At 37.8% G+C, this 25682-nt stretch overlaps 1 protein-coding gene across 1 annotated transcript in view; it reads right to left on the bottom strand.

Annotated features, from left to right (window-relative positions):
* The window catches only part of NRXN3 (neurexin 3), a 1607649-nt gene that overhangs the window by 38546 nt on the left and 1543421 nt on the right, over positions 1–25682 (bottom strand). The window contains exon 16 of the mRNA XM_077123215.1: positions 11815–11902. Coding sequence (XP_076979330.1) covers positions 11815–11902 — 88 coding nt within the window. The remainder of the gene's footprint in view (positions 1–11814; positions 11903–25682) is intronic.

Here is a 25682-nt window from a genome sequence, read left to right as displayed (position 1 = left end):
GTCTCAAAGCCTTTGAGATAGACAGCAATTAATCCAATTAACAAGTATTTCCCAACCACCTAATGTACTCAACACAAAAATTTTTTTCCATCTTATCGAGGAGGCAGGTAGCTATTTCACACCTGCCATATATGCATGTCAACAGAGAGGGAACACTGGAGAGCCAGGTCACACAGTAGGCAGTGTGTGGCCTGGGGCCAGTTGGCTTGGGTTCAAATCCCATTTCTGTAACTTCCTTGCACGATCACAACTTCTCCTTGTGATCTCGGACAGTTTATTTAGCTTCCCTGGGCCTCAGGTTACTCATCTTTCAAATAGAGATGATAAAAATCACAACTTCTCCTTGTGATCTCAGACAGTTTATTTAGCTTCCCTGGGCCTCAGGTTACTCATCTTTCAAATGGAGATGATAAAAATAGAACTTCCTAGGTTTACTGTGATGTTGAAAGCAGTCAAAATTTAAATTACCTAGGACAATATCTGACTATAGCAAGTGAATAAATATTCAGTGACTAAAGAAACAAAGACTTAAGCAGTGACAAACCTATAGGTGAAAGCCTGGAAATTCACTTAGTATGAGACCTTGTTAAGCATTCTGTAGGCTGTCATTTAAAGTTGACCACAAGGGCAATTACACCTGAAAATAAATCAAAGTAAAATACTGCACTATCAGAAAGCCAATTAGAGAATCTGTCTTGTCAAATTAGCAGGACTAATAAGATCCAACACTTCCCCTATAATTCCCAGATCTCTCAAACTCTTTCTCAAAGCAACGATTAAGTATCTAACAATAAAATGATATTAAAAAAAATCTGCAGCCATTCTCTGCAATGCAATGGTTCTCATGCTGTTTTTAATGCTAATACACTAGTTTACTCGGTGAGAAAATGTAGAAGCAAAGGGCATCGATATATTTCACTGTGCAGTTGCCTAATTAACAAGCATCAAATATCGTAACTAAATAAAGTTCATTATATTTTAAAAGTTACAAAAACATAATAACTGAATAATGAAATCACACTAGAAATTATAATTAGGGGCTAACAAATGCATCTACTATGGTCTTTCTAAAGCTTAGTAAACAAAATATGAAAACCTGAGAAAAACCATACTCAGCTTCAGTGTTACTACAAGAGGAATATTTGGCAATTCTATTTTGAAGAAACAAAATCAGTCAAAGCAGACATTCTCAGGAAGACACCGGCATACCTTTAGTGACATTTACAAACTGAATGTCAGGAGTCCTAGCTCTGTTTCATTGTCATCTTTTTGCCATTTACACAACCATAATGCATTTAAACTCCACTTTATCTGTGCTGCTCAAGCAGGGACCTTCTTGGGGCAATATGAAAACTCCATACACATTAGACTCCACAAATGAGCACAGGGTAGTTTCAAAATTTAGCGCTTTAATAAATGTTTATGCCTGATACTCTGTGAACACTGCAGTGGAAAGAAAATGGATATGAGAGTTAAACAGATTGGGTTGGAATCTTATCTCTGCCACTTACACACAGGAACGTGACCTTAGAAAAGTAAACTTTCTGATTCTCAAGCTATACAATGGCTTAAATGGCTAGAAAAGTTTCTATCTCATAATAAAATAAATGAGATTTAAATAAAATACCACGTACAAATGTCCCTGGCTGATTGCTACATTTCTAATAGGAATTTTGAGGTGCTGAAATACAGACATCATCAACATCAAAACGTATAAACTTACAGTTAAATAAATTATATTGAAAACAATGGTAATAAATAGTTAAAAACTTACCACTGCTTCATTATTTTACTACATTGTACTGTTTTCTATACTCTGGAGATGACTGATGTCTGTACTACCTGTTTAGTGAAACTGATAAGAATCATGTGGTTCTGGGCAGCTCTTCCCAGCTCTGAGTTTGTGCTGTCATATTGGTGGCTTGAAACCAGCCATCGTGGAATATTTCACATCATCCAAATCAGCAAACACTACAGATTAGGACTTTTTATATGTGTGCACGGGCGCGCACTAGGTTTTAAACATTTATCAGCATGCCACTGTACCTGATTCATAATCAATTTCCCTCCCTTCCTTTATTGCCCCCTTTTTTCCTTCTTTCCTCCTTCCCATCTTACCTCCCTCACTTCCTTCATTAGAAAGTTCTTCATGGCATATACAGCCCATTAATTTACTCTTGCCTTGCTTCTCTTTTCCCCTTCTCCCTAAGCCAAGAGAAGCAGAGAACTTCCCAAGTGAGTCAAATATACCCTTACAAAACCGTGTGCCATGAGAAGCTTTCTCTTCTCTCCAGATTAACTATATGAACTTTTCTCTTAAAACCTATTTAAAATATTTTAAATCTATTATCTGAAACAAAGAATCTTTTTTTAAAAGATCTCCTGCTCAAGCCTTACCAATAAGGAGTGAAAAGATGTTACAAACTCATTTTCTTACCACCAGCATCAAACAAATCAGAGCCTTTGAGATATGCAACAAATTGCCTGTATGCTATTCAGCATCTGGAAAATTTAACTGGGCACTTTATTCTACTGCTGTCTCAGGAAATTCAGGTTCTATCCTTAGAACAAGGGCTATTGTTATATGTCATGTTCTTTGGAAAGGAAAAAAAAAAGAAAGAATTTAGTTCCAAGTTGAAGTGCTGGCTCTCTAATGCTTCCATGAATTTAAATGCGTGTGTATGTTCATTATATCATTTGACTCAGAAAGATTGAATGATAATCTTACCTCAAAATAGGACTTAGGCAGAACCAGTGAGTTACAAGAGCATTTTTCTTTCCTCCACCCCCCTCAGATGCCTTGTTGAACACATTTATATTTTAGGTTAAGTACATAAACGTACATGACTTTTATAATAAAACACATCCAGATTTCCACAAATTCCTCACCAATTCAGGATGAGGCACTGCTCTGGAAAATGAATGATGCTCCCTCACCAGCATTTTCTGAAAAAATTCCCTGTTGTTCTGTTCCTGAAGAAAGGATTCTGATTACAGGATTGTTAATCTACGGAAACCTCTTTGGAAGTTAGGTTTTACTTGAAATTCCTTTTAGGGTCATGCAGTTTAATCATCCCAAAGAAATCAACAAGGGTTTCTAATTGTTGTTGATGTGGCTGCTATTTGGCTATTATCATTAGTCGTTTCCCACTGTAAATTTTGCCTCCTTTAGTCAGGTAAAAAGTACAACTTATGACCTCCAGATGCAAACCACAGTATCAGCCTTACAGTTTGGCTGAGAATTAGTTTTATCCCTTTGTGAAGTTTCCTGGGGGTAAGGTTAAACGTAGAGACAATAGGGGGATAAGAAATAAAGGGAGAGGATTTCAAACCACAAATTACAAACAGAGAACAGAATCACAGAACTACACCATGACAGTGGACTCAAGACAGGATGCAAAACAGGTGTGCGAAACAGGAAACACACGCTTGACTGCTGTGCCAGAGAAAGCAGACGCAAGGACAAAAACATACAGAAAGGCTGCAAGAGCAGCTCTTGGGGCTGCTGTGACCCATTGGAAATAATAACAAAAATAAGAACCCATGGAATTACAGCAACAAAGGAAAATTATCCCCACAACAGATACACTGGACTTGCTGGGTTAGCCTGGATGTGTCACTCGGATGAAACACAAGATGGCGCCATTTCAGCCCATGCATTGGTGATGGAGGCCATGGTGAGTTGATTAGCTACAAAACTATCACTGCATGCCACACAATGATCCTGGGCTTGTCCAGAAAGAAAAGACACAACAAATATTCTACATCTGCAATAAAATTCTTTTTATGCCATCTGAAATTTGTGGGGAGGGGTGTGTGTCTCTGTTGTTTCTGCATGCTTGTCTCTCATTTTTCTTCTGATTATTTGGCATCGTTTCAATTAATGGCCCTATCAAAAAGGGAAAACTAAGGGTAAGTGGCTTGTGCAGATGTGGAGGAAAATAAAAAGGGAAAAGGAAGGAAATTACGTATAGAAAGAGAAAGAGGAAAACACGGCACTTCATTCTTTTGTACACAACTTTCTTGGATTTGGTTGGGGTTTGTTTGGAGCATAAATACTGGAGGGATATGCCGAAGTGGGAGAAATTTGAGATTAGGATGGCAAGAAAAGATTTTGTTGCCTTGTTTGATTTGTATATCTGTAGGTCTCTCAGTATTTAAAAATGATGATTATAATTATTCATAAAAGTATAGCAATGAGTTAAAAATCGCCATAATGACCAAAATACTAAATATGAATCAAAGCAAAATAAAGTAAATTGAACCACCAAAAATTCATGCGGCACAAGATGAGGTGAAACGACAGAAAATGTTCTTAAAATATATACAAGACATATATCTATTCATATATATACACAGGAAAGTGCATATACGTATAGATATATCTGTATGATTTTTTTTTCTCTCAACCCCTCCGAGGATAACTGAATCATAGGATCACAATCATAATTACAATGATCAATAAAACAAAACCTAAAGAAAAGTCAACATGCTTTGTTCACCAAATTATAACATTATCATGCATGTCTATGTTGGCTGCTGCTGGTTAAGAGTGATGGCATGAATTTCTGTGTAAGCAAATGACCGATGGCAGGGGCTGTTGTTAATCTCTGCTGATATTAGTCTAATCTCATTTATGCTGTGTCTATATATATAGAGAGAATGAGAGGCACTAAGTATTTAGTACAAACATATTATGTCTATTTATATATATATATACACACACAGTACATGTACTTGGGCCTAATGGGAGAAAAAAGTTCAGAACAAAAAGAATAAAAGAAAACCCATAAAAACTTCCCTTTAAAAACCCAATCCCTCTTTTGTATATGTGCACGTGTGTGACTGCTTAATGATTTGGTTAAGCTCACTCTATCTTCTACTTGCATTGGCAATTGAAATCAGGAAGTTCTTATGAGTTTAGTTTGAAGTTTTCCCTTCTCATATCCACCCTCACCCTATTACCTAAAAGACCCTGGTCTTATACCATATCGTGTATCTGGAGATCAAAGGAAAGCTTGTTACTGAACTATACTAATTTTTCAGTCATAATGAATTAGAGATTCTGTGCCCCAAAACTAAGATTTAGGAGAATGTTCTTTGCGGTAAAGTGAAGCTGTCACTGGTTGGTATTATCTCCTGTGATTTTTCCTCCCTATCCTTGGTTGGAGCATGTTATTCCCTGGATCAGAGACCTCTCCTTAGAATTTCCTTAATATTCCATTTATTGGAAGTTCACAGGGTTTCTTCCTTTCCTTTCCCTTTTTACTGTTTGTTTTTTTTTTGCACTTATTTTTATATCCTGCCTTTCCGAATAGCCTGTGAACTATTAGTGGGTCTGGTCTCACTAATTTTTGTTTTCTTACCACCATTCCACTGCCTACACATAGTAGTAGCACAAAACATATTACAGAAATAAATCACTTGTTGAACTTTAAAATGGAAGTGTATAAACTTACCATAATTTTCAAAGAATATTATCATAAAGGATTTAAAGGGCACATTTATTCCAGTGGCTTAAAAATTAGCTTGGGTTAGGGTGGAATTGGATTATAAAAATGTGCTATAACTTCACTTTGTAGGCTAATGAATGAAGACAGAATTATACCATTAAATGGTGATATTATGATGCTCCCATGAACATACTCTATTAATTTGTTGATTGGTTAAGAAAATTCAAAACTGCATAGGATCAAACCTAGACAATGTATATTTTGGACATGTATTACAACTCAAATGTATGAATGACTAAATTAAATCATTAAAGGCCAATAATGAGTCATTCAATTTATTAATTTTACATCTGTTTACTCTCCTCTTTTCAAAACTAAATAATATCTCAAATTACTTCCATTATCCTTTCATTCAAAGTGTTATTAAATGGACCTGAACTTTTCAGGATGAATTTCTGAACACTGTGACACTCAAACATGCCTACATTTTATTTAGGTGTTTAATATTCTACTATATACTGAGTAGCCACTTTGGCTAATGAACTTTAAACATGATTTCATTTTCTATCATGAGTTCCCATATTGAAAATCTTTCTAAAATTAAATACAGAAGCAAATAATAAATATCCACTTTGCAATAAAAACACACAAGTTGCTAACTCTAATGGCAAGTGTATTTCTAGAAACACACAAATTTATAAATCTCCTGTTTAAGGTCAATGATGAGCACATTTATTTTTTCCCTCATCTACCTCATCTGGTAAATAATCGCTCTACTCCTCTGCATGCTTTTTAACATTTCAACTGCACTTTCTACAGTGTTCCAGCAAACAAAAGCTCAAATGTATGGTATGCTTTTCACAATGGACTGCCAGACGTTCATATTGTAAATATAAATATGAAGCATCTCAAACAGGCCAAGAACCCAGTTCCACCTGGAAAATACAAATACGGCTCAAATTTGGTGTGCTGCCAAATGTAAATTTCACACACACTGGGTTGAATATTATAGGAGTCTGGCTGAAAAAAAAGGGGACCAAATTCACAATAACATCAAATGCAAATGTGAGAACTCTGATTTTGAGTAATGAAAATACAGCTCAGAACAGCTCTGGGAATAGTACATTTCTGTGATCTCAGATTACCACCATTAGTTTAAACTTCTCCGTCAACCTAACCATTGTGAAAACTGTTTAGCACAGTCCTGTTGAGGGATGGATATGATTTCATCTTTCCTTCCTTTTCCTGTCTGCCCTCTGGTGGAAGTGCTGTCCCTTGAGATCTGATCAAAGGACACTTAGAAAAGTGATGGCCAAAAAATCTGGCTAATTGACAACCAGAAAAATGTATCGCTGGATAATATGTTGGATGAATGGATATGATTTTAACTTATAACCAAGCCTATTTTTAAGGGGTGAAATGTATTTCTCTTTTATTGTTTCTACTTTTCTGTCCTCCTCACCCCGTCCGTGGCCAAGGACTTGTAGAACCTTGAGCCTGTATGTATATAAAACCCGGGGAGATCATCTTCTAATCATACAAAAGCCAATCAAAGAATACATTTGCTTCGATGTTATCTCTATTTCCAAAGATAAAGATATTGCAAGTAGCAGTACGGGAGAGGGAGAGAGAATTGGAAAGTGAATTTCATCAATTTCAGAATTTAGATAACAAATGTGAACATACTAAAGATTTTAACTGTTACTTGGCCCCTATAATCTCAATAGGGAATCCCATTTCCTAGTGGTTATTTGGCCCCTTTACTTTTCTTGTTGGCTCCAAAAAGGTTCAGGACAATGAAATATGAGTTTACTGCAAGGAAAAGATTTATATGCAAAATATGAATCTGCAATATTAAGTAGACTCTGATTTCTTCGATGGAGAACACAATCAACATTTATAAATTAGGAAAGTTAAAATCCTGACTCTCACCTATAGATAATTCAATATTTATTCAAATATTCTTATTAATATTTTGATGTGGTGCCGATGGCTTCACTATGATTTTATAGTTAATGTTTCAAGTCTAGATCTTTAAAGCAAATGTACAGAAAATGTAATCTTGCCTGAGATTCACTATAAAATGATCTAGTTCCAAGGAAAACAAGGAGTGGGATAAAGACAGAATTCTTTTTGTGGAAGAAATCCTTTTTTCTTTTAGGAAAAATTTACTCCCCTCAAATCATAGATTTTAAACAATTTGACAGGTTTTACTTTAGCCATTTAAAGGGAGATGAAGTGAAAGGTTTGAAAAATATTCTTCAATTTAAATTTAAGTTGGAATTATTTTTGAGTCCAAATAATTTAGTCAACAAATGGTAACTGAGCTTTCACCCTATGCCTCACTCTCATGGTTTAGAATATTTTTGTTACTCATTTACATATCTTCCAGAGAAAACACACAGTGTAAATTTGGGATCCATTGGATTTCAAAGTTTCTAGGAATACCATCAGTTGAACTGCAAAATGTTTAGGCTGTCTCCAAACATGATATGACTAAGTGATGCTAAACCATGGTGACCCTTAAGCGTCAGGGTGCATTTTGGGGGATGAACAGGCAATTGTTTACATCTGATTAAAAAACCTGCAGCTCTGAAATTTATTCTGATTTAAAAAATATTAAATTGGAAGAAAGAAATCATCTAATTTAAAATTTGGTGCCCATATGAAAATAAAAGTTATTGAATTACATCATATACTATACTGCTCAAATTTATTAAAAGTGAGGACTTCAAATGGATGTAAAGTAACCATTAAACCTGTGCAAGTTTAACGCCTAGCAACTAAATCAGGTAAAATATAGTGAATTTGCTAACAGAGTCAGAAGAAGGTATAAGGAAAAAATAAATAAATTGAAAAAGAAAAAAAAAATACTTGAATTTTCCCTGATGGAAAAAAGGTAGAGACTCCATTTTACTTCCCCTTTCTTAGAACATTATTTAGAAAATTTGTCATTGTAAATCCTTTTCCTGCTCCCTTGAAATGCACGTAAACCTTTTTAAAAGTGAAATTAGCCTTTTACCAGCTTTATAACTCAGGAATTTCTTTCTCAAGGACCTGGGAACATCTTTCTGAAATATAAATATCAAGAAATTCAGCATCCTTATCTTCCTATTACCATGGGAATTTAGCTTAGGCCTCTGGCTCCAAGTAGCAACCATCTATCTGTTATAGAGAAATGAGAAGTTTTCTTATTCGTTTGGATAAAGGCAATTATCAAACACAAAGGCCATCTCGATTACTAGGTGAATTTAAGATAAACTATGTGTGACAATCCAAGTCTTCTTACTTGAGGACTAGCATTGTTTATCTTGAGAACACATATGGAATGGATTGCATCTGCTTGGCTATATAAAAGGATAAGTTTTCTTCTGTTCTTTACAATCTCTTTATTAAATTGCCTGTGATGCATCACATTCTGTTGCAATGCTTACTCAATAATAAAATTATTTTTCTTTCTCTTCTATCTTTGTGGAGAGGTTTTCTAGGTTGGAGATCTTGTTTTTTTATTTTATTTGCCCCACAAAAGCAAGGTAGTTATTAAAGATAATAGAACAAGGTCTGGGTAATTAGCCCAGTTTAGTGTTTTTCTACCAAGCGTTAGATTGGGAAAATATGACTTTGGAAACTGAGGCTGTGAATTGGGATGTCAAAACCAGAATTTTAGTCTCAATATTCACATAGCATCTCAAGATAAACAATCTGTCAAAATTATGTAAATGTCTCCATTTTCCATTGCTGCATGGTCAAAGGAAAACGTCCTATTAGTACAAAACCTGGTCCCAGTCAACCGATTTAAATGTTTCTGATTTTTAGTCCCTATTTAAATAACCTTCATCAGCATTAATCTGGTTCCCAGGGCAAAACCTCTTTTCTCTGCACCAAGAGGAATATCTTTCTCCTTCCTATATCATATATGCTTCTGACATAATTCCATCTGCATCCAAATCACTTACAAGGAACACTTTATGGGGTGAATAAATTTAGACAGAAGAAATGCTCATTCATTAAATATGATAAATTGAATAATCCCAGGCACAGGGGATCAATATCATTCTCTTAGTGCTCAATTAGTTCTTTCAGGGTGGGGACTTGAGACACTTGCTTTTTAAAATTAAATCCCCTCCTGCAGTACTTTGCAGAACAAAACAGACAAAAATTGGCTTTTATGTCACCTATTCACCCCATGTAATTAAATCATTCATGAAATGCTGGCACTGAATTTGTGTCCTCTGCTTTTCAATCAGATGAAACAACTGTGCTACCGCTATAAAGCAAATGGCTTTAGTTTGGGGTCATTAAATTTTGGGGCCATGAAAGTGTAGGCCTGTTCAAGTTCAATACCAAATGGCAAATATACATGCACAACCTGGGGAGCTGTCGATTTTGTGCATATGAGATAGGGACAAGTCCTCCGCTTTACTAAGGAAATGCGTATGTGTGCATGGACAAGGGGTGGCATGGTGGGGGTGTCAATGGCAGGTATTGTCCCCACTGGAAGCCTCACTTCTATAATAAAACTGAAAATCTAAGGACTTGATAAGCATTGGTGCATAGACAGGGATCACTGCTGAGAAAGCAAGAAAACCAGGGAAAAGACAAACAGATAATCCAAAGTAAAGTCCAGATATCTTAACTATTGGACATAAAATCGGTTAATGTATATCTTGGTTGGGTATCTGTCATATTTGTATCTGAATTCTTAATAGTTAGCACAGTGTGTAACTTTATAGTTGACCCCCCCCAAAAAAAATATTTGTTGAAATGCATTATGTTAGCAAGGTAATTTAGATAGCAAAGTTCTTTAGTCTATCTTTCAAAACTTATTTGTAAAAACTATTAGAATAGGAAAGACTCAAATCTCGGGGCATATTGCGTCCTAAGTGTACAGGAAATATTTATTGAATGAATGAATGAATGGATCAATGAACTAATGAATGAGAACTTGGTGCCCAAATTCTGGTATAGATTATCTTTATCTGCCCTCTAGAGTTAAAACTTCATGATAGCACATGGAGATTATTATCCAATAATGTGAAAAAAATCTGATTAACCAGGCCACATTTCCTTTTCCTTCCTCTTCCAGCTGAAGACCTAAAGGAACAGATCACACTCTGGATGGAAAAGCCCTGTTGGTGCGTCCCTGTGTGCCTAAGGACAGGAACCCACAGAACTTCCTGAATCCAACGCCATTTGCAAGAACCAAGCTTCAGTGAAATTTGAAATCCTGTAAAATCATTCTGGGGTAAGAAAGGGAGGTTTTTCCTTCTGCGATATTTTTATCAGGAAGCTCAAATTTCTATGGAATTAGCAAAAGAAAAATAAATCAATGGCTCACCTTTCCTTAAAGAAATGAAAAAAAAAAGAATTAAAACAACCAAAGAATCAACTGGAAAATTCTATTTATTCCTTTTAGGCTTTGCAGAAATAAAATCCTAACCCAACTTCCATTTTTAATTCTGTTAAATGTACACAGAAATTCAATGATATCTGTTCTCTATTATATATATACATATATATAAATGTTTAACTTATAGCAAGTCTCAAAACAGATGACTTGGAAAAGTTGATAGGAAATAATAAGGGACTGCAGTTGCCTGCTGGACATTATATCATATATTGCTCACTGTAAAGAAAGACCATAAAACATCAAAATGTATCTGGGTCCAATGGGGAACACAGAAGCTTCTAATTGCCAAAGTCCTTTTAACTTCAGCACAGCAGATACATTTTGAAGCATCACAGCCGTTGACATGGCATGATTCAGTACTAATTTTGATTTACTATGCTATAATGCTTCACAGATTCTCTAGACACACAATGAACAAAATTAGTATAAATATAATACCATGTTATCTGCTGTTGAAATCCCATGGAAAAAAATGTTTCTATTTTTTTTGGTTTATTTCATTTACTTTTTTGCTGCTCAGGGTTTGAATGATATTTATCAAACTTTATTTTCCATTTTGGGTTCATGTTTTGTGATGTCATTCCTATATAGACTTCTCCATGCCCCCACCCTTTCAGTTTCATAGCTGCCACTAGCTGCTACACATTTGCCCTTCTGGTGATTAATCTTGGCATTGATTGGCTAAAGTTAGGTCCTATACCAAGGAGCTTTCTTTAGCAGCCATCACCGGACTTACTTTCAAGTTCCCTGGGGTATTTTTGCTCATTCCATGGGATTTGATGCTTTCAATTATATATTTATATTTATATATGTATGTTTATACATATATAGATATAGGAAATACACACACACAAACACACTATAATATCTATAAAACACGTATATATTCGCATATATGTATGTATTGTTTTTTGCAAATGAAAAAAGAAAGCGAGCAAAAAAAAGACTGACCTGACCTACCTGTACTCGGTTCACATTCAACAAAGTCTTCATCATCGCTGGAACATTCAGCAGATGAAACAAGGTCATCGGATGTTGGCTGTGTATGACAAAAAATAATAATAATGGGGTTGAGGGCAGAGAGAGAGAAGAGATAAGGAAACCAATGAATGGAATCGACAAAGGCTTATTCCTATGCCCTACTTCCCATGATTTGTTCTGTTTCTCTTCTCTAAAGAGGGAAGCTGTAGGGAGAAGCACTTTAAACTCCTGTGTAGTTGTGAATGGCTCTGGGTCCAGACAACCTACATGGGTCGTATGTGAGGCTAGGTGGCCCAGCTATTTCCAGGAGATTCCAGCCCATCACACCCCTATAAGTCACATCGTGATGCCTGATTTCTTCCTGATATGATTTCAATTTTTAGAAACAGAAGGGCAGGGAAAGGGATGTTGCAAATGGTGGACAGTGCAAGAGTGAGCCGGCACAGAAATGCTCTGCAGCTCTGACAGTGTTTCAGTGCATATGGTGTGCAGTCTCAAGTGTGTGATTTGGTGGTAGTGAGTCTATAGGCTGGCGTAATTAATGAAAGCTGTGCGATGCCGTCTGTTCAGGAACAGCATAATGGCTTCTCTTGCTAGCAACGATTCCTTCATGTAATTGCTGCAATTAGCTGAATTAGTAATGTGGAGCAGCAGAGAAATAGCACGGCAGCCTCTGGACACAGGTAAGGCTTTTCCTGGAGAGAGCTGAGAATTTTTTGAAGGCAGTAATAGTAGTTCAAATTAAGCTGGTTCTTTGATTCTATTGAGTCTTTCAAAAATTCCCCAATGCCAAGGGATTTGCTGCAAGAAACAGAGGTGACTCTGGGTATTTGCAGTGAGAAGGGGCCGTGCTGCATGGGAGGTGAGAAGACTGATTTCTGTATCTAGAACATATTGCAATGCCCAACTGACGAATGAATGAATTTAAAGATCTGATACAAAAATGAAACTTTTGGCCTACTTTGTGTACGAGTGCTCAATATAAAGTCTTTATTTAATAAATGCTTGTTTCTTTCCTTTTGATGTTAATAATATTAACTGACTTGGTTTTATTATTTTCGATGCACTGAAGACTGCATCCATATGCAAGAGGAAAGGGCAATAATGAAAATATATCTTTGCCTTTTACGTGATTCCTACAATCCAGGTGCTGTGCTTGACAGGTATATATGCTTATTAGTGGCAATTACTACTAATTAACTGACACAATCTCATGACAATCCTTTGGGATAGAAATTATTATTAAAATTTGAAAGAAAACCGAAGTTCAGAGAGGGTAAATGAGTTGCTGAAGGATGCATAGCTATTAAGGAACACAGTGGAGATGTGAACAGATACATCTTAGTCCAAAGCTTCTATCTGTGGCCCCACAGTAGACTTCTTGATATCCCCTCTTATATGACAACCATCTGCTTATTATTTGCAGAAAACAACTTTTTTTTTAATAGACTTACCATGTAAAGCATTACTGGACACAGCAAAAAACAGTAGAAAAACCATATTAGGTAATTGATTTTACTTAACTAACAGTGGCAGAGAGGTGTTTTAACCACACTATTGATCTTTATTCTACAAGTGACAGGGTGAAGCTCCAACCCCTGAAGTTACTAGACAATAATAACTCCTGATGAAACTTTTTTTTCCACTACACACTACTGAAATGTGCATTTCATTTCCAGAAATGGAAGCTGGAGGCTGTATTCTGGGCCACTTTTATTTATCTTAGAGAAATGGTGAGGACACTGTCTCGGTATTTCCTACTGTGGTGGGGCCCTATACAGGTACACTTCCAGTTACCTAGGAAAGGAGAAGTTAAGGGGGTGATGACCAGAGAGAAGGGAATGAGTGTTAACTATACAAAAATGAAGAAGGCAATCAGAAGAGGAACACACTACTTTGGAAGGACCACAATCGTTGCTTTGATAGTTCCAAAGTCAAGCATTCTCTGAGGGGATGATACTACCCCGATGGCAACAAAATTGGCTCTAGGGTGGGGGAATCCTAGATGTGACAATGGTTAGTGGGCCCTCAAAAGGCCATGGCACATATACAAATATACAGTATATGCGTGATATTAAAAGTTCATGGGAGCCCAGGGTAGGTGATTAGTGGAAAGAAACATCTTCATGAAACTCCTTAGGGGAGTGGTAATGAAAAAGAGGCTGAGAAACACTGTTGAATTGGAAATGACTTAATGGTGACTTGAATATAAGTACCTTGCAGAAGTGGCCTGGGTAGGGCTTCACTAGTTTTGGTTCCTAGTATTGAGTGACAACTAACTGAGTTAATTTAAAATCTCATCCCAAGAACTGAAGGCCATGCATTAAAGTTCAAAATAAATAAATAAATAAGTATGAACACATATATGAGAAGCACGTATAACTCAAACAGAAAAAAAAAAGGCATTAACATATTTGTGGAATCTTTAACTTCTTATACGTAAAACTAGAACTTTCAATTTTTATGGGCCAAAAGAAATTACAATTTTTTTTTCCAGGAAAAGCACTAGAAGCTTTGAGGTTGAAAGGGTACTTGCTGTTTTTCTTGTAGCTTCCTCCTCCCTCCTTAATGCTTTGATTTGAGTGCCACCAGCTCCACCCTCTTTCCCAATCCCTACCCCCACTTCTGTCCCCAAAGTGGAGAACCTAACCCCCACTTCAGACCCCACATATAAGCTCTTCCATGTTTCTTACTCCCTTTCTCCTGATTTGACTGTCCCTGTGTCCCAATTCCCCAGAGATTTGTTTCTTGCTGGTCTTTATGAATAGTCCTTCCAGGTAACAGAGACACATTTTACCAGTAGCTTCCACCCATGGTGCCTACACTCACACAAGGTGAATTGGGAGGCAGTAAGGGGTAGGATGGTAAGTTTGGGCCTGATTCTAGGTATAGTACAGCAGTTCCTTCTATTTGCCGGCAGATACCCAGACAGCAAGTCACTTAATCTCTCTGAGCCTCGATTTTTTTTCGGAAATAATTTTGGACAGGATATCTTCATCATCAGTTGGTTATGTGGTTCAATGTGATATTAAAAGGGAAGCTCTGTTCTTAGCATATGGTAAATGATCAATAATAGATGCTATAAATAAATACATAATAAACAAGTAAACAAAACAAAAAAGTAGTACTCATTTATTCAATCAATAAAGAACAGCTATTTTAAGCCTGGTAGCCACAACTATTTAAATACATTTGGTATTTGCCTATATACTCTATCTTTAATGATTCATTCCGCATTGGAACCATTCTTCTTTGCTAAGAATGCACCGCCTCCATTTTAAGGTACAAACATCTATCCTGGTTGCATCTGCCATGAGGAATGATAAAAGGAGCCAGACACACATGAAGATGCCATGAGAGCTTGCAAAATCATTGGAAGATGATCTGTTTCCAAAGAACTGCTGTCTGTCCCTCAAGCCTTATCACTATTCTTTACAGTCACAGGCCAGTAAAAGTCCCAAAGCAATCACTAACATCTCAATTCCGTCATTGCCCAAAATGTCATCTGAAGCATGCAACAGTGGCCATGCCCACTACAGGACACTGAATAGTTTCAGAAGGACTCTCACTGCCAAGAGCATCAAGCTGTGATTGCCAGACAGATACATGAACAAAAACACTATTATTTATTATTTGGGGATCTTTTTTTTTTTTTTTAACGTCTTCCTCCCTTGCTATCTAGAAAAACCCAAAATTAGAAATCAGCCTTCTGGAGGATAGGAGCTCAGAATTATACCCTAAAGTAACAGCAATTTGATTCAAAGTTATTCTCAAGAAACTGGGGGCCTTCTTTGAGCAGCTTTTAAATTTTTTTTGCCTGTGACCTTCCTCAGAAATAACAAGAATAGGATCCGACACTGAGCCTTGGAAGAAAAGACACACTTCTTTGACTAGCTGGTTTCCTCGGCTAATGGAGTATGTTTTGCCTTTGCAGAAAAAAACAAACTTAGCATAGAATTGTTATGAGTAGAACGGAACTATGAACTTTTGTCTTTAAATCAAATACAGAAGCCCTAGGCTATGTTTGTTCCCATGATCATAGCCACTTTTCATAACTACTCACAATTCCTTATGAAGAAGAACATCCACTATTGAACTATCTAGAATCATGCCCACTAATAACATTTGCCACTTGTTCAAAATGTCCTACATTCAGGCTTTGTGCCAAGCAGTTAACATATATTAACTCTTTTAATACTTCCAGTTACTGAGGGTGTATATGCTTGCAGTGACCTACTCTTTGTAATTACCCATTATCCACGCCCCTTCAGGTAGCAGCATTGCTGGATAAAACATTTTTATTGGTATACTTTTGTTGGGAATGTTAATCAAGGTATGTCGTTATCTCTTTCCATGTCATTGTCTCCGCATTTTTTTTTCTCACAGTGATTGTCTGAAGCTGTCAAATTCCAACAGCTAAATGTATAGAGTTTACATATTATGCTCCCCATTTATCAAATACTAACATTACTGTTGTTCACAGGAGAATAAGAAATCTATGACCAGGAGCTGAAGCACTCAGAAGACCCAGGAGCTCTTATGACACTCATCTGCAACTGCACCCAGAACGTCTGCCTGTCCCGCGATTACATCAGCGGCGTGTGAGAGCTGGATGGGCCTCCCCTGGCACCAGCACTGGCACCAGCCCCAACTCCACACTGGAACCCATCACTCTCACGATCTGCAAACAGATCATCATCCTTGGCAACTCCACTCTGATCTGTGAGGGGATCTTCTTCAAGGGCCATTTCATTTGGCAGATGGTGATGACCAAGTCCACGGGGCCCCTGCTGGCGGCCACACTGTGTAGAGCTCTTAAGAAAATGCTGACGCTATGTATGAGGCCCCACAGAAGGAGAAGGCTATTCTTGGCAGGGAATGAGTACAGGGTCTAGTCAGCCAGCACCCTGGAGCAATCATACCCCAAGCCACTGACCAGCCTGGGGCTGTCGCCTGATGTCCAATATGTGGGTGCTGCTTTTAACTGGAGTAAGAACAAGGAGACATGCATCTTTGTGGAGACAAGCTCTGGTGATACAGCAAGGTAAAGAAGATAATGGATTCTGGTTTCCTCAAGCTCATTGCAGACACCTAGAATGCTATCCTTTCTAACCTGGATGCTAAAGGCCTACTACACAGCAGGGGTCACAGCTATTTATTCAAGGATGCACATCACCTGAAACTGGAGAGCAGAGGTCTAAAGAGCATGAAGATTGGAAGTATCAAATCCAACTGGCTGGGATGCTGAGCTGGCCCTGTCTCCCGCAGGCCCTTTCTCTCCACCACCTTACACCTACCTGGCCCTGAGCACCAGGGAAGGACCAAGGGGGCCTGGAAGTCCTGCCTACAGCTCTGTAGTTAATAATTACCATTCTCACCCCCACCTGGTAATTTAAGATTCAAGTGAGAGGCCTTGCCCTTTGCCCAAAGAAAGGTGCTACTTCTTTCTCTAATCCCATCAGCTCTCAAGAGCCACCCTCAAAGAGATATTTTGATATTCTCAATGCAGCCCTGCTTTGGGCTACCCTGGTGCTGCCCTCACTTTAGGCTCCTCTTCTTCCATAACCTTCTGTGGCTCTCAGCATCCTTAAGGTGAAAAAAGACTGTCTTAAGAGGCACCCGTAGCCCAATAACCTGGACTGGCATGGGTCAGTGGGATAGAGGCATGGCCAGGTGGCTACCTCAGACACTGGGCTACTTGCTGTTGGCTGCTTTCAAACCTTTGTTACATTGGCAGTTTGCTTTTTATACTATTTTTCCTTTGATTTCAATCTTTTATTTTTCCACTTTGAAATTGTATATCCAGACAGAAGGACTCGGGTTGTTTGAAGTCACTGCATCTCAGTGTATCTCAGACCACATGGTGATGGTTGCTTTGCTCACTCTATTTTGTGTGCCCTTATCTCCTACATTTCCTCCACTTAACAGAGAAAAACCAAGTAATGGCTCCCTGCTCAGCTCTCTCCACCCCTGCCTTCAACAAGTCCCCATGGTAAATGCCAATGCATAGGAATCAAGATACCAACTGAGTAGCAAAACAGAAACAAAACAAAAAACTATGACCACCCACAAATAAGTTAGTTTTGATAGAGGTTGGGCCACTGTCTCTGACTATTCATCAGTCATTCATTATTTCAATAAATATTTATTGGACAATTATTTGTCAAGCACTATACAAGTTACAAGGGATATTACAACAGTAGACGAGGTAAAGTTCCTCTGCTCTGAGAATTCACAGTCTTAGATGTAAATAGGCAAATTCAACAGAGTAAGCTGAATGCTGTGACAAGAATAAGCACACAGTGCTAAGGGAGCAAATCGCAGGGGAACAGAGATAGCTTCCATGTAGAGGAAAAGTACAGAATGAGACCTGAATGACAGGCAGGATACGGCAGGAGAAAACGAGGACAGTGGGTGAGAGAAGGAGGGCATTGGAGGTGGAGTAAACAGTACTCACAAAGGCTCAGAGGTATGACAAAGCACCATTTATTTGTAAGCCTATACAAGTAGTGCAGGATGACTGGAGTGAAGAGACATCCTGGAATGCAATATGAGAGTTAGGTGAGTTACACTTTTTTTGAAAACTTGGATAATGAACATGAATTTAATATCCTGCCCTATTGGACTTCTCTCTCTTTTCCCTTCCCCACTTATCGTTGGTGTCATCCATCACAATCCTTTGGAAGCTAACACATATGGTTTGAGAATGTAAGGCAACGGTATGACTATTCCATTCTCCCCAGTGCAGATAAAACACTTTACCTGTCTTCTGAAGAGGGGGAGAATTTTCTTCTGCCCCTATACATTAGCTAAGCCCTATAGTAAAAATAATAATTCAAATTACCCTATTTAAAAATATATATTTCATATTTTTAATCCACATGTTGAAATTACTTGGCTCTCTGCTAGCACCTGTAAAACTAAAGATAGGCATTATAATAACTTTCAGTAAAATATCTCTCTGGCAGGAGTCCTCTTTATTCCTTTCCTGAGAGATTTTTATTGCATTTATATTCTTTTTTTTTTTCCCTACACTGTTTATTGAAATCACCTTAGAATAAAATCGGGACAGATGAAAGCTCAAACTCTGTCCACCCAGGTGGATTTATAGGTATATTTACCTTCAAATTTTCTCAGTTTCACAAACCGGCCTTCTCATTTCCCCCAGTGAGTTATTGCCTCTATAATCATCTGCTTGTAATTATTTACCCCGAAGTAGCTCTCCCCCATCTCAGCCCAGCGATTGTCTACGTTGGTCTTCATTACCATCCATCACCGAGCACTGAGAGAAGTGTCCCCGACTGTGACCGCGACTGCTTAAGACCGCATCCCCATGCCCCCTCCTAACTGCCCCAAATGCCTATTTATGACTTCACATTCCTAACCTTTAGCCTTTTCTTACACTGAGAACTGGCTAATCACTTTTGGGATAATCATTTTCCTCCACCTACCTCCTTGGAAGCAAAGTTATTTGACCATGATTAAGCACAAGATAAAATAAGTCCTGCCACAGAACAGCTTTATGAAATTATAAATAACACACTCAAGAATCATGATCTCCTTTCTTCTAGTGAAAAGGAAAAAGAGAAAGGTCCATAAATATTCTAAAGTCCCACAGAAAACAGCCATACATCTCTGCAGCTACTTCATGCTAAAAGGAAGTAAATTCCTTCAAATGCTCAGTGCTTTAGCTCTTTCCCCTCTATATGTCCATTAAGAGATGCAGTTGGAAGTTTACATAGCTCATATGATGTAGAGATCCAAACAGCTTCATTGTCAGGGATTAGCCTTCATTTAAATAAAGAATGTCTGAGATAATTTCAATAAAATAAGAAACCACTGACTCTAGGTAAGCCTATAACCTTTAATGAGGTTTGTTAGATTTGATCACCTCATCTTAAATTTATCTATTAATATTTTCTTTTCTAAATTGTTGCCATTGTATATTCTCATCTTTGGTCAATGCTAACACATTTAGCACATGCGTGTACACACACACACACACACACACCTCTGGATGATTTGTCGACTAAAGCAGAGCTAGAAAACCCTAGAAGCTTATTAGAAGCCATTATCTCACCCCCTGTGCACCCATCTCCATCATTTCATCCAACTGAAGCCCAATCCAGAAACAACCTTAACCATGGTAAGATTGTATGAGTGTGCTATCTGTACCCTCATTGTTATTCTTATTAAACACCTCTGTTATAATCATGTCTAGAAGAAGAGACTGGTAGTGTGATGACAAAATAAAACATAGATATTTTTACTTGTCATACACAAGTGAGAAAGTTAGGGACGTATCATAATGGTCCCGGAAGATGGAAATGAAGAGACATCATTCTGTCTTACTAAGAGGTACTACCTAAGATGACCTTTGTGTCCTATCTTTGTGCCTGAGTATTTTATTGAAACACTACCCTGTAAATTTTTTAAAACTATCATGCAGGGTTCATGTCATTAGGGATTTTTTTTTTAAAGAAATTATTTTCCTTTCTTCTTTCTACCAACTCTTGGAGATAATCACTTACCAAGTAAGGTTTGGCTGCAAAAATATCTTACTTGGTTCATCTTTCCATGGAATGAGAAGGCTTTAGGGAGACTTGCTCTGGGCAAAAGATTCAGCATGAGCAAATTTGGCTAATTAGAACAGAACTCTTTAAGAAATCTGAATAAGAACAGAAATTGCTCTGGATATATAATGTCTTATTCATATATGGATATATTCATTCAATCACTCATCCTCTCAACAAATACACATTAACAAATGTACATTAACTGCCTATGGTATTCCGATCACTGTGCTGGGAGGGCTGGACAGATACAGCCTCTTTCCTTAGAGTTTGAAGACTACTGGGATTTGAGCTAGGCCACACCAGGAAACACTGATTAGCTACCACACCAAAAAATTAATGTGGAGTGTGCAAGTGGTATCCACAAATTAATTATTTATCCATTGTCACGAAAGTCAACAGACTGACCAGAAATCCAGGAAAATAGTATTACCCACTTCCCTTCAAACCACACCCATCCCCCAGTAGACTCCACATTCTTCTTTTCACACTATATACTAGAACAGGATCAAGAACAACATGATTTATAATAACTTTTGTAATGAATGAAACTTTAGGGAAATCCTTCGGCAAACTCAAGATTTAATTAACAGTAGAAAAACCAAGCTAAACTTAGCCAATTTGATTTTGGTTTTTAGCCAAGGATTGGGGTCCTTTCTTTCTATCCTTGAGGTCTTCTAGGATTATATAAATGTGGTGCAGTATTTTTTTTTTCTTTCTGGTTTTAAGATTTTTTCTTCTATTTGCTCAAAAAAGGTAGGGTGGATCAAGGGAGAGGAGAGGGAGGAGGAAGAGGATGGTGGGTGGAAGGGGGATTAATCTATCTGTTGTTCAAGGCAGCCTGACAGAGGGAAGAGGAGTATTGAACCATGGAAGATTAACCAAACTTCAATGTACCTTCCCAAAAGCAGGAGGAATGTAATGCTACGTGGTGTTCCACTGATAAGCAAATCCCTCTAAATCCTTTCAATTTATTTCTTGGCCTGGAGAAATTACATATTATTTAGGAGGTAGAGTAAGGAAAAAATACACACAATACAAAAATACCCATCCAACCACATACCATCTCTAGGCATCTAGATCAGGTGCCTATTGATTATCCACATATTAAGGTCTAAGTTTGAGGGCTGTTTTTCTTCTTAGTACAGTTTCTCTAGGATTACTAATTAGAAAGGCTTGGCTGTGTTTGCACGGTACACTCTCAGTTTTCACTACAAACCATTTTTAAGCATTTAGGAATTGCCAAAAAAATTAGCTGAAGCTTCAAATATCTAATCTATTACTTTCCTTCTTGTCACTCATTCTTTAGTGTTTTCTCTCTCTGTCTCTGCCCCCCTCTCCCTTCCTCCCTACCATTCTCTTTCCCTTCCTCCCACCCTCCCTCCTTTCCTTCCTTCTTTCCTTTCTCTTCTCTTTTTTTTTTTTCTCAGTGGAACTCCATTTCAAAGTGAGCTTTATTTTCCCAATGTACTTGTCAAAATCAGGAATGTTAAAGAATGAATCACCAAGGTCAAATATTAATGTGACCCACCAGAAGTGATGTAGGCAACAGTCAACGGAAGTGAAAATACTGGACAAGACTCTCTATCATGGAGAGAACTCATACGCTTTTGAACTATAGATCTTGGTATTATGTATTACTCAATATGGTTCTTGCTCTACAGTTTAGTGAAAATGAATGGATCTTTGAAGATGACGTAGGGAACCAGAATCATAGTTTCCCATGGGACGGTCTTTCTCTTGCTACTTTATTGGGTAGCCCAACCTTATCACCCAACAGGAGAATCAGTCCTTCTGTGGAAAGGCTGAGAGCATAGCTTAGAAGGATTAATGAGACCCAAGCATCAGGGAACAATGATGAGATGTAAGGGGAAGGGTAAAGCCAGTCCTGGCTGAGAGAAAAGTGTGGTTTTGGTCAGCAATTCTAGGAAAAAAGACCTAGAGAGCTGTTCAGTGCAGAGCAAATGGCAGTGATTGTCAACCTTTGGTATCAGAATGGATTGAAGTACTCCAGATGAGCAGGAAAATAAGGGGTGGAGAACAGCTAACTTGTTGGTAATTAAACATAACCTAATGCTTGTTTATCTATCATAGGTCACTTGTACTGAAAGGATTATGCAATGCATATCAGCATCTGTCAAGTCTGCCAATGTAGAAAAACTTGCGAACAGTTTACTTTAGAGAATGTGGCATGACTGAGATTCAGACCCACTAAGCAAAAGACTAAGAGATGCAGATTCAAACAGCTGCAGTGTAAACACAGGATAGATCACATTAATATACCCAGAACTTAATATGTAGCACAGAAACTTACCCAGAACAATCAAATGTAATGAACTGAATGCAAAATACAATTGATAAAAAGTTAAGAATGACTTTTGCTGACTACACTGAAAAGAATATCTACCACTCAGTCTTGTAATATAATGTTAGAAAAGACAAAAATAGAAGCCATAGCAATAGCAGCAGTTAAAGCAAATGCTTTCTGCATTTGAAACCAAGCTTAATAAAATACTGAGAGAGTTATAGGTGATCCACAGTCACAACGCTTGAGTCAAGGTTACTAGGAGAAAATGCGGGTCAATTGGAACAAGCAACGGAGTTCAGCTTTGGACTGAGATTTCATCCCTAGTCACCTATGCCTAGAAGTCAGTACCAACCTCACAAGGAGAAAGATAGGGGGATGGATTTAAATGAAGCTGTTTGATTCTTATTATAAAATCTTGAGTTAACAGAGTATGTTCTGGTACTTTTGAATGAAAAATCCAGGAACCCAGATGGACTCACTTACCCTCTAGAGGTGACTTCCTCATTTCCAGACAGCAACTAACCTGAATTGGATAATCCCATCTTTAAGCAATTTAAACAAACAAAATGGGTATGAGAAATATAATAGGTATAGTCAAGGGATTGTAGCCTGTGTTGTCACACAGGGGCCCATGTCAGAAGGAGACTCCCCTTGTTTTAATGCTCTGCTGTCACCATCTTGGAATTCTTAATTATTTCACCTTTGAAATTTTTTTCTGTAGGTGAAGTTCAATGGGATATGGAGCCACGTGCATGAGCAGTGGCAATGCATGCAATGAGTGTATGTCCACCATTCCTTGCTGCCACATCTGCATACTGCATGCACCCATTCCTTAGCAGCAAGGACTCGGTGGACATCAGTGTTCTCGATGTCTAGGAATAATAGGAATCAAACACCACCATTGGAATCCATCTCCCCAACATTTTCCCTGTGAGGTTGGTACTGTCTTCTATACATGAGTGACTAGGGTTAAATTTTCGACCCAAAGCTGAACTCCCACACATTTTCCTCTCTTGGGGTTCCATAGCATGATCTCCATATAATAGGTAAGCATGTTACATCCATGATAACTAAGCAAAGCCACTGACATCTCTAATAGGCCATATTTTTCATTTGAGTCAGAATTTGCTTTGAATTTAGAGAGAATGTAGTAGGGTTCTAAGAAACAAACAACTGTGGGATCCTATCACATTCTTTCTCACTTCCCTGCATTAGCCAAACATCTACACTGAGAACAATGACATGGGAAAAAAGGCCAAGATAGGGCAGCTCAGTGATCCCTTTCTTTTCAGTCCTACCTTATTCATCAGTAAGCCGAGTGTGCGTTCATCAGGGAGTGAAATGAAAACAGTTGAAACTGTTTTGTGCAGCATTTCTGCTCTTCTGATAAGAATAACAATACATATGCATAAATGAGCTATGAAATACAAATTGTACTATTTTGGTGATTCTGCATTTGTGCTAAATGTGCTTATACCTGCATTGTAAACTGATATTATAAAATGTAAAGATATATGGTAAAATTCATCGTTTTTTATCAAAAGTTAAATAATTAACTTCTCTTTATTAAGGTTAGCATTAAATGGCAAATAAAAACACCGTAACAAGTTAAGAGAGAGAGAGAGGTCTTGGAAGACAGGGAAAACTATATATTTTAGTACCTTCATACCATTTTTTACCTCTGCTTTTGAACAAGGAGCTCTGAAGGTTTATTTTTTCACTGAGACCCACACATTAGGTCGCTGCCCTGGGAAGAGTTCTGCAAAATGCTTTTGAACCGACCAAAGAGTTCTGCTAGGGTTTTCAGAAACTTAGATTCTAACAAAAGGCTTGCATTTATGAAAACGGGACTTGTGCTTCAGTCCTTACCCCATGACTGACAGGCGGAACTTTGGGGGGAAAGAGCACCACCGCTTCCTGTACGGGTATGACTCTTGGAATGTCCCAGTCCACTTCACACTGGTCCAGACCACATTTAGTAACATTCCAGAGATTATCCCATGATAAGGTCAGCCTCTGCTTCTTCCCATTGCTTCCCAATTATTCTAAGAAAGGTTTCAATGCAACCATTCTAAAAAAGAATTGTGAGAGATGGGGAAATCAGCACTGAGCACTGTTTTTACGGATCCAAGAACCTTTTCTAGCATTGACTTTGAGGCAAGCTTCCCTCTGAGACCTTTGAGGTCCGCCCTGCTAAAAAGGGCCTCTAGGAAATCAAAGTCAATAAGCCCCTCCTCCTCCGAGTCAGATGCATCCTTAAAACTGGTGCCAGAAGAATATTCTTAATTTATACTCTGGCTCTTTGAAGGAAATCAATATGTCATTTTCTGGGACTTTTTTTTTTTTTTAATTTGAGCCTCTTCATTTAGCTTTTCTGAATTTTTTTCTCCCTAGCCTTCTTGAGAGCAAAGGAAACATGTTTTGTTTGTATTTTTATTGATTCAATCACTCTGAGCAAAAAACAAACAACTAAATACAGCAGAGTAGCTTTAATGACAATCTTTTAGGGATCAAGATCTCTGAAAAACACAGTCTCTTGTTCTAGGTGATTGGAAATAAACAGAAATCAATAAAACAGGATTACTGGGCAATAAACAAGAGAAGCTACATTCATAATTTAAGAAGCTTCTTTTCATGCATTCATTACTGAAAAATGCACTCTGGCCCAATTCTATTTTTACAGCAGCATAGATTTCCTCCCAGCATGTAGTCCTTTTTTTTCCACTTAGGAAAGGGCTGAGAAAGTCTAATATACATCCAGAGACTCCCACACTGCTATGAGTTGCTTAGAGGGAACAAAAGGCAGAAGACCTTAGGGCTCTAGGGCAGGAGTGTTTCCTCAATTCTTTCCTGCCAGTTGGGGAAGAAGGCATGACATAATCTGGGCATAGGATCTGACAGAAAATGGTCCCTGCTTTCCAAATGATGACAATGAAGCAGGGAAGGCAACCATTACA

The sequence above is a fragment of the Tamandua tetradactyla genome, chromosome 12 (genome assembly GCF_023851605.1).
Source record: "Tamandua tetradactyla isolate mTamTet1 chromosome 12, mTamTet1.pri, whole genome shotgun sequence".
Classification (NCBI taxonomy): domain Eukaryota; kingdom Metazoa; phylum Chordata; class Mammalia; order Pilosa; family Myrmecophagidae; genus Tamandua; species Tamandua tetradactyla.
This window is presented reverse-complemented; position numbering and strand designations above follow the sequence as displayed.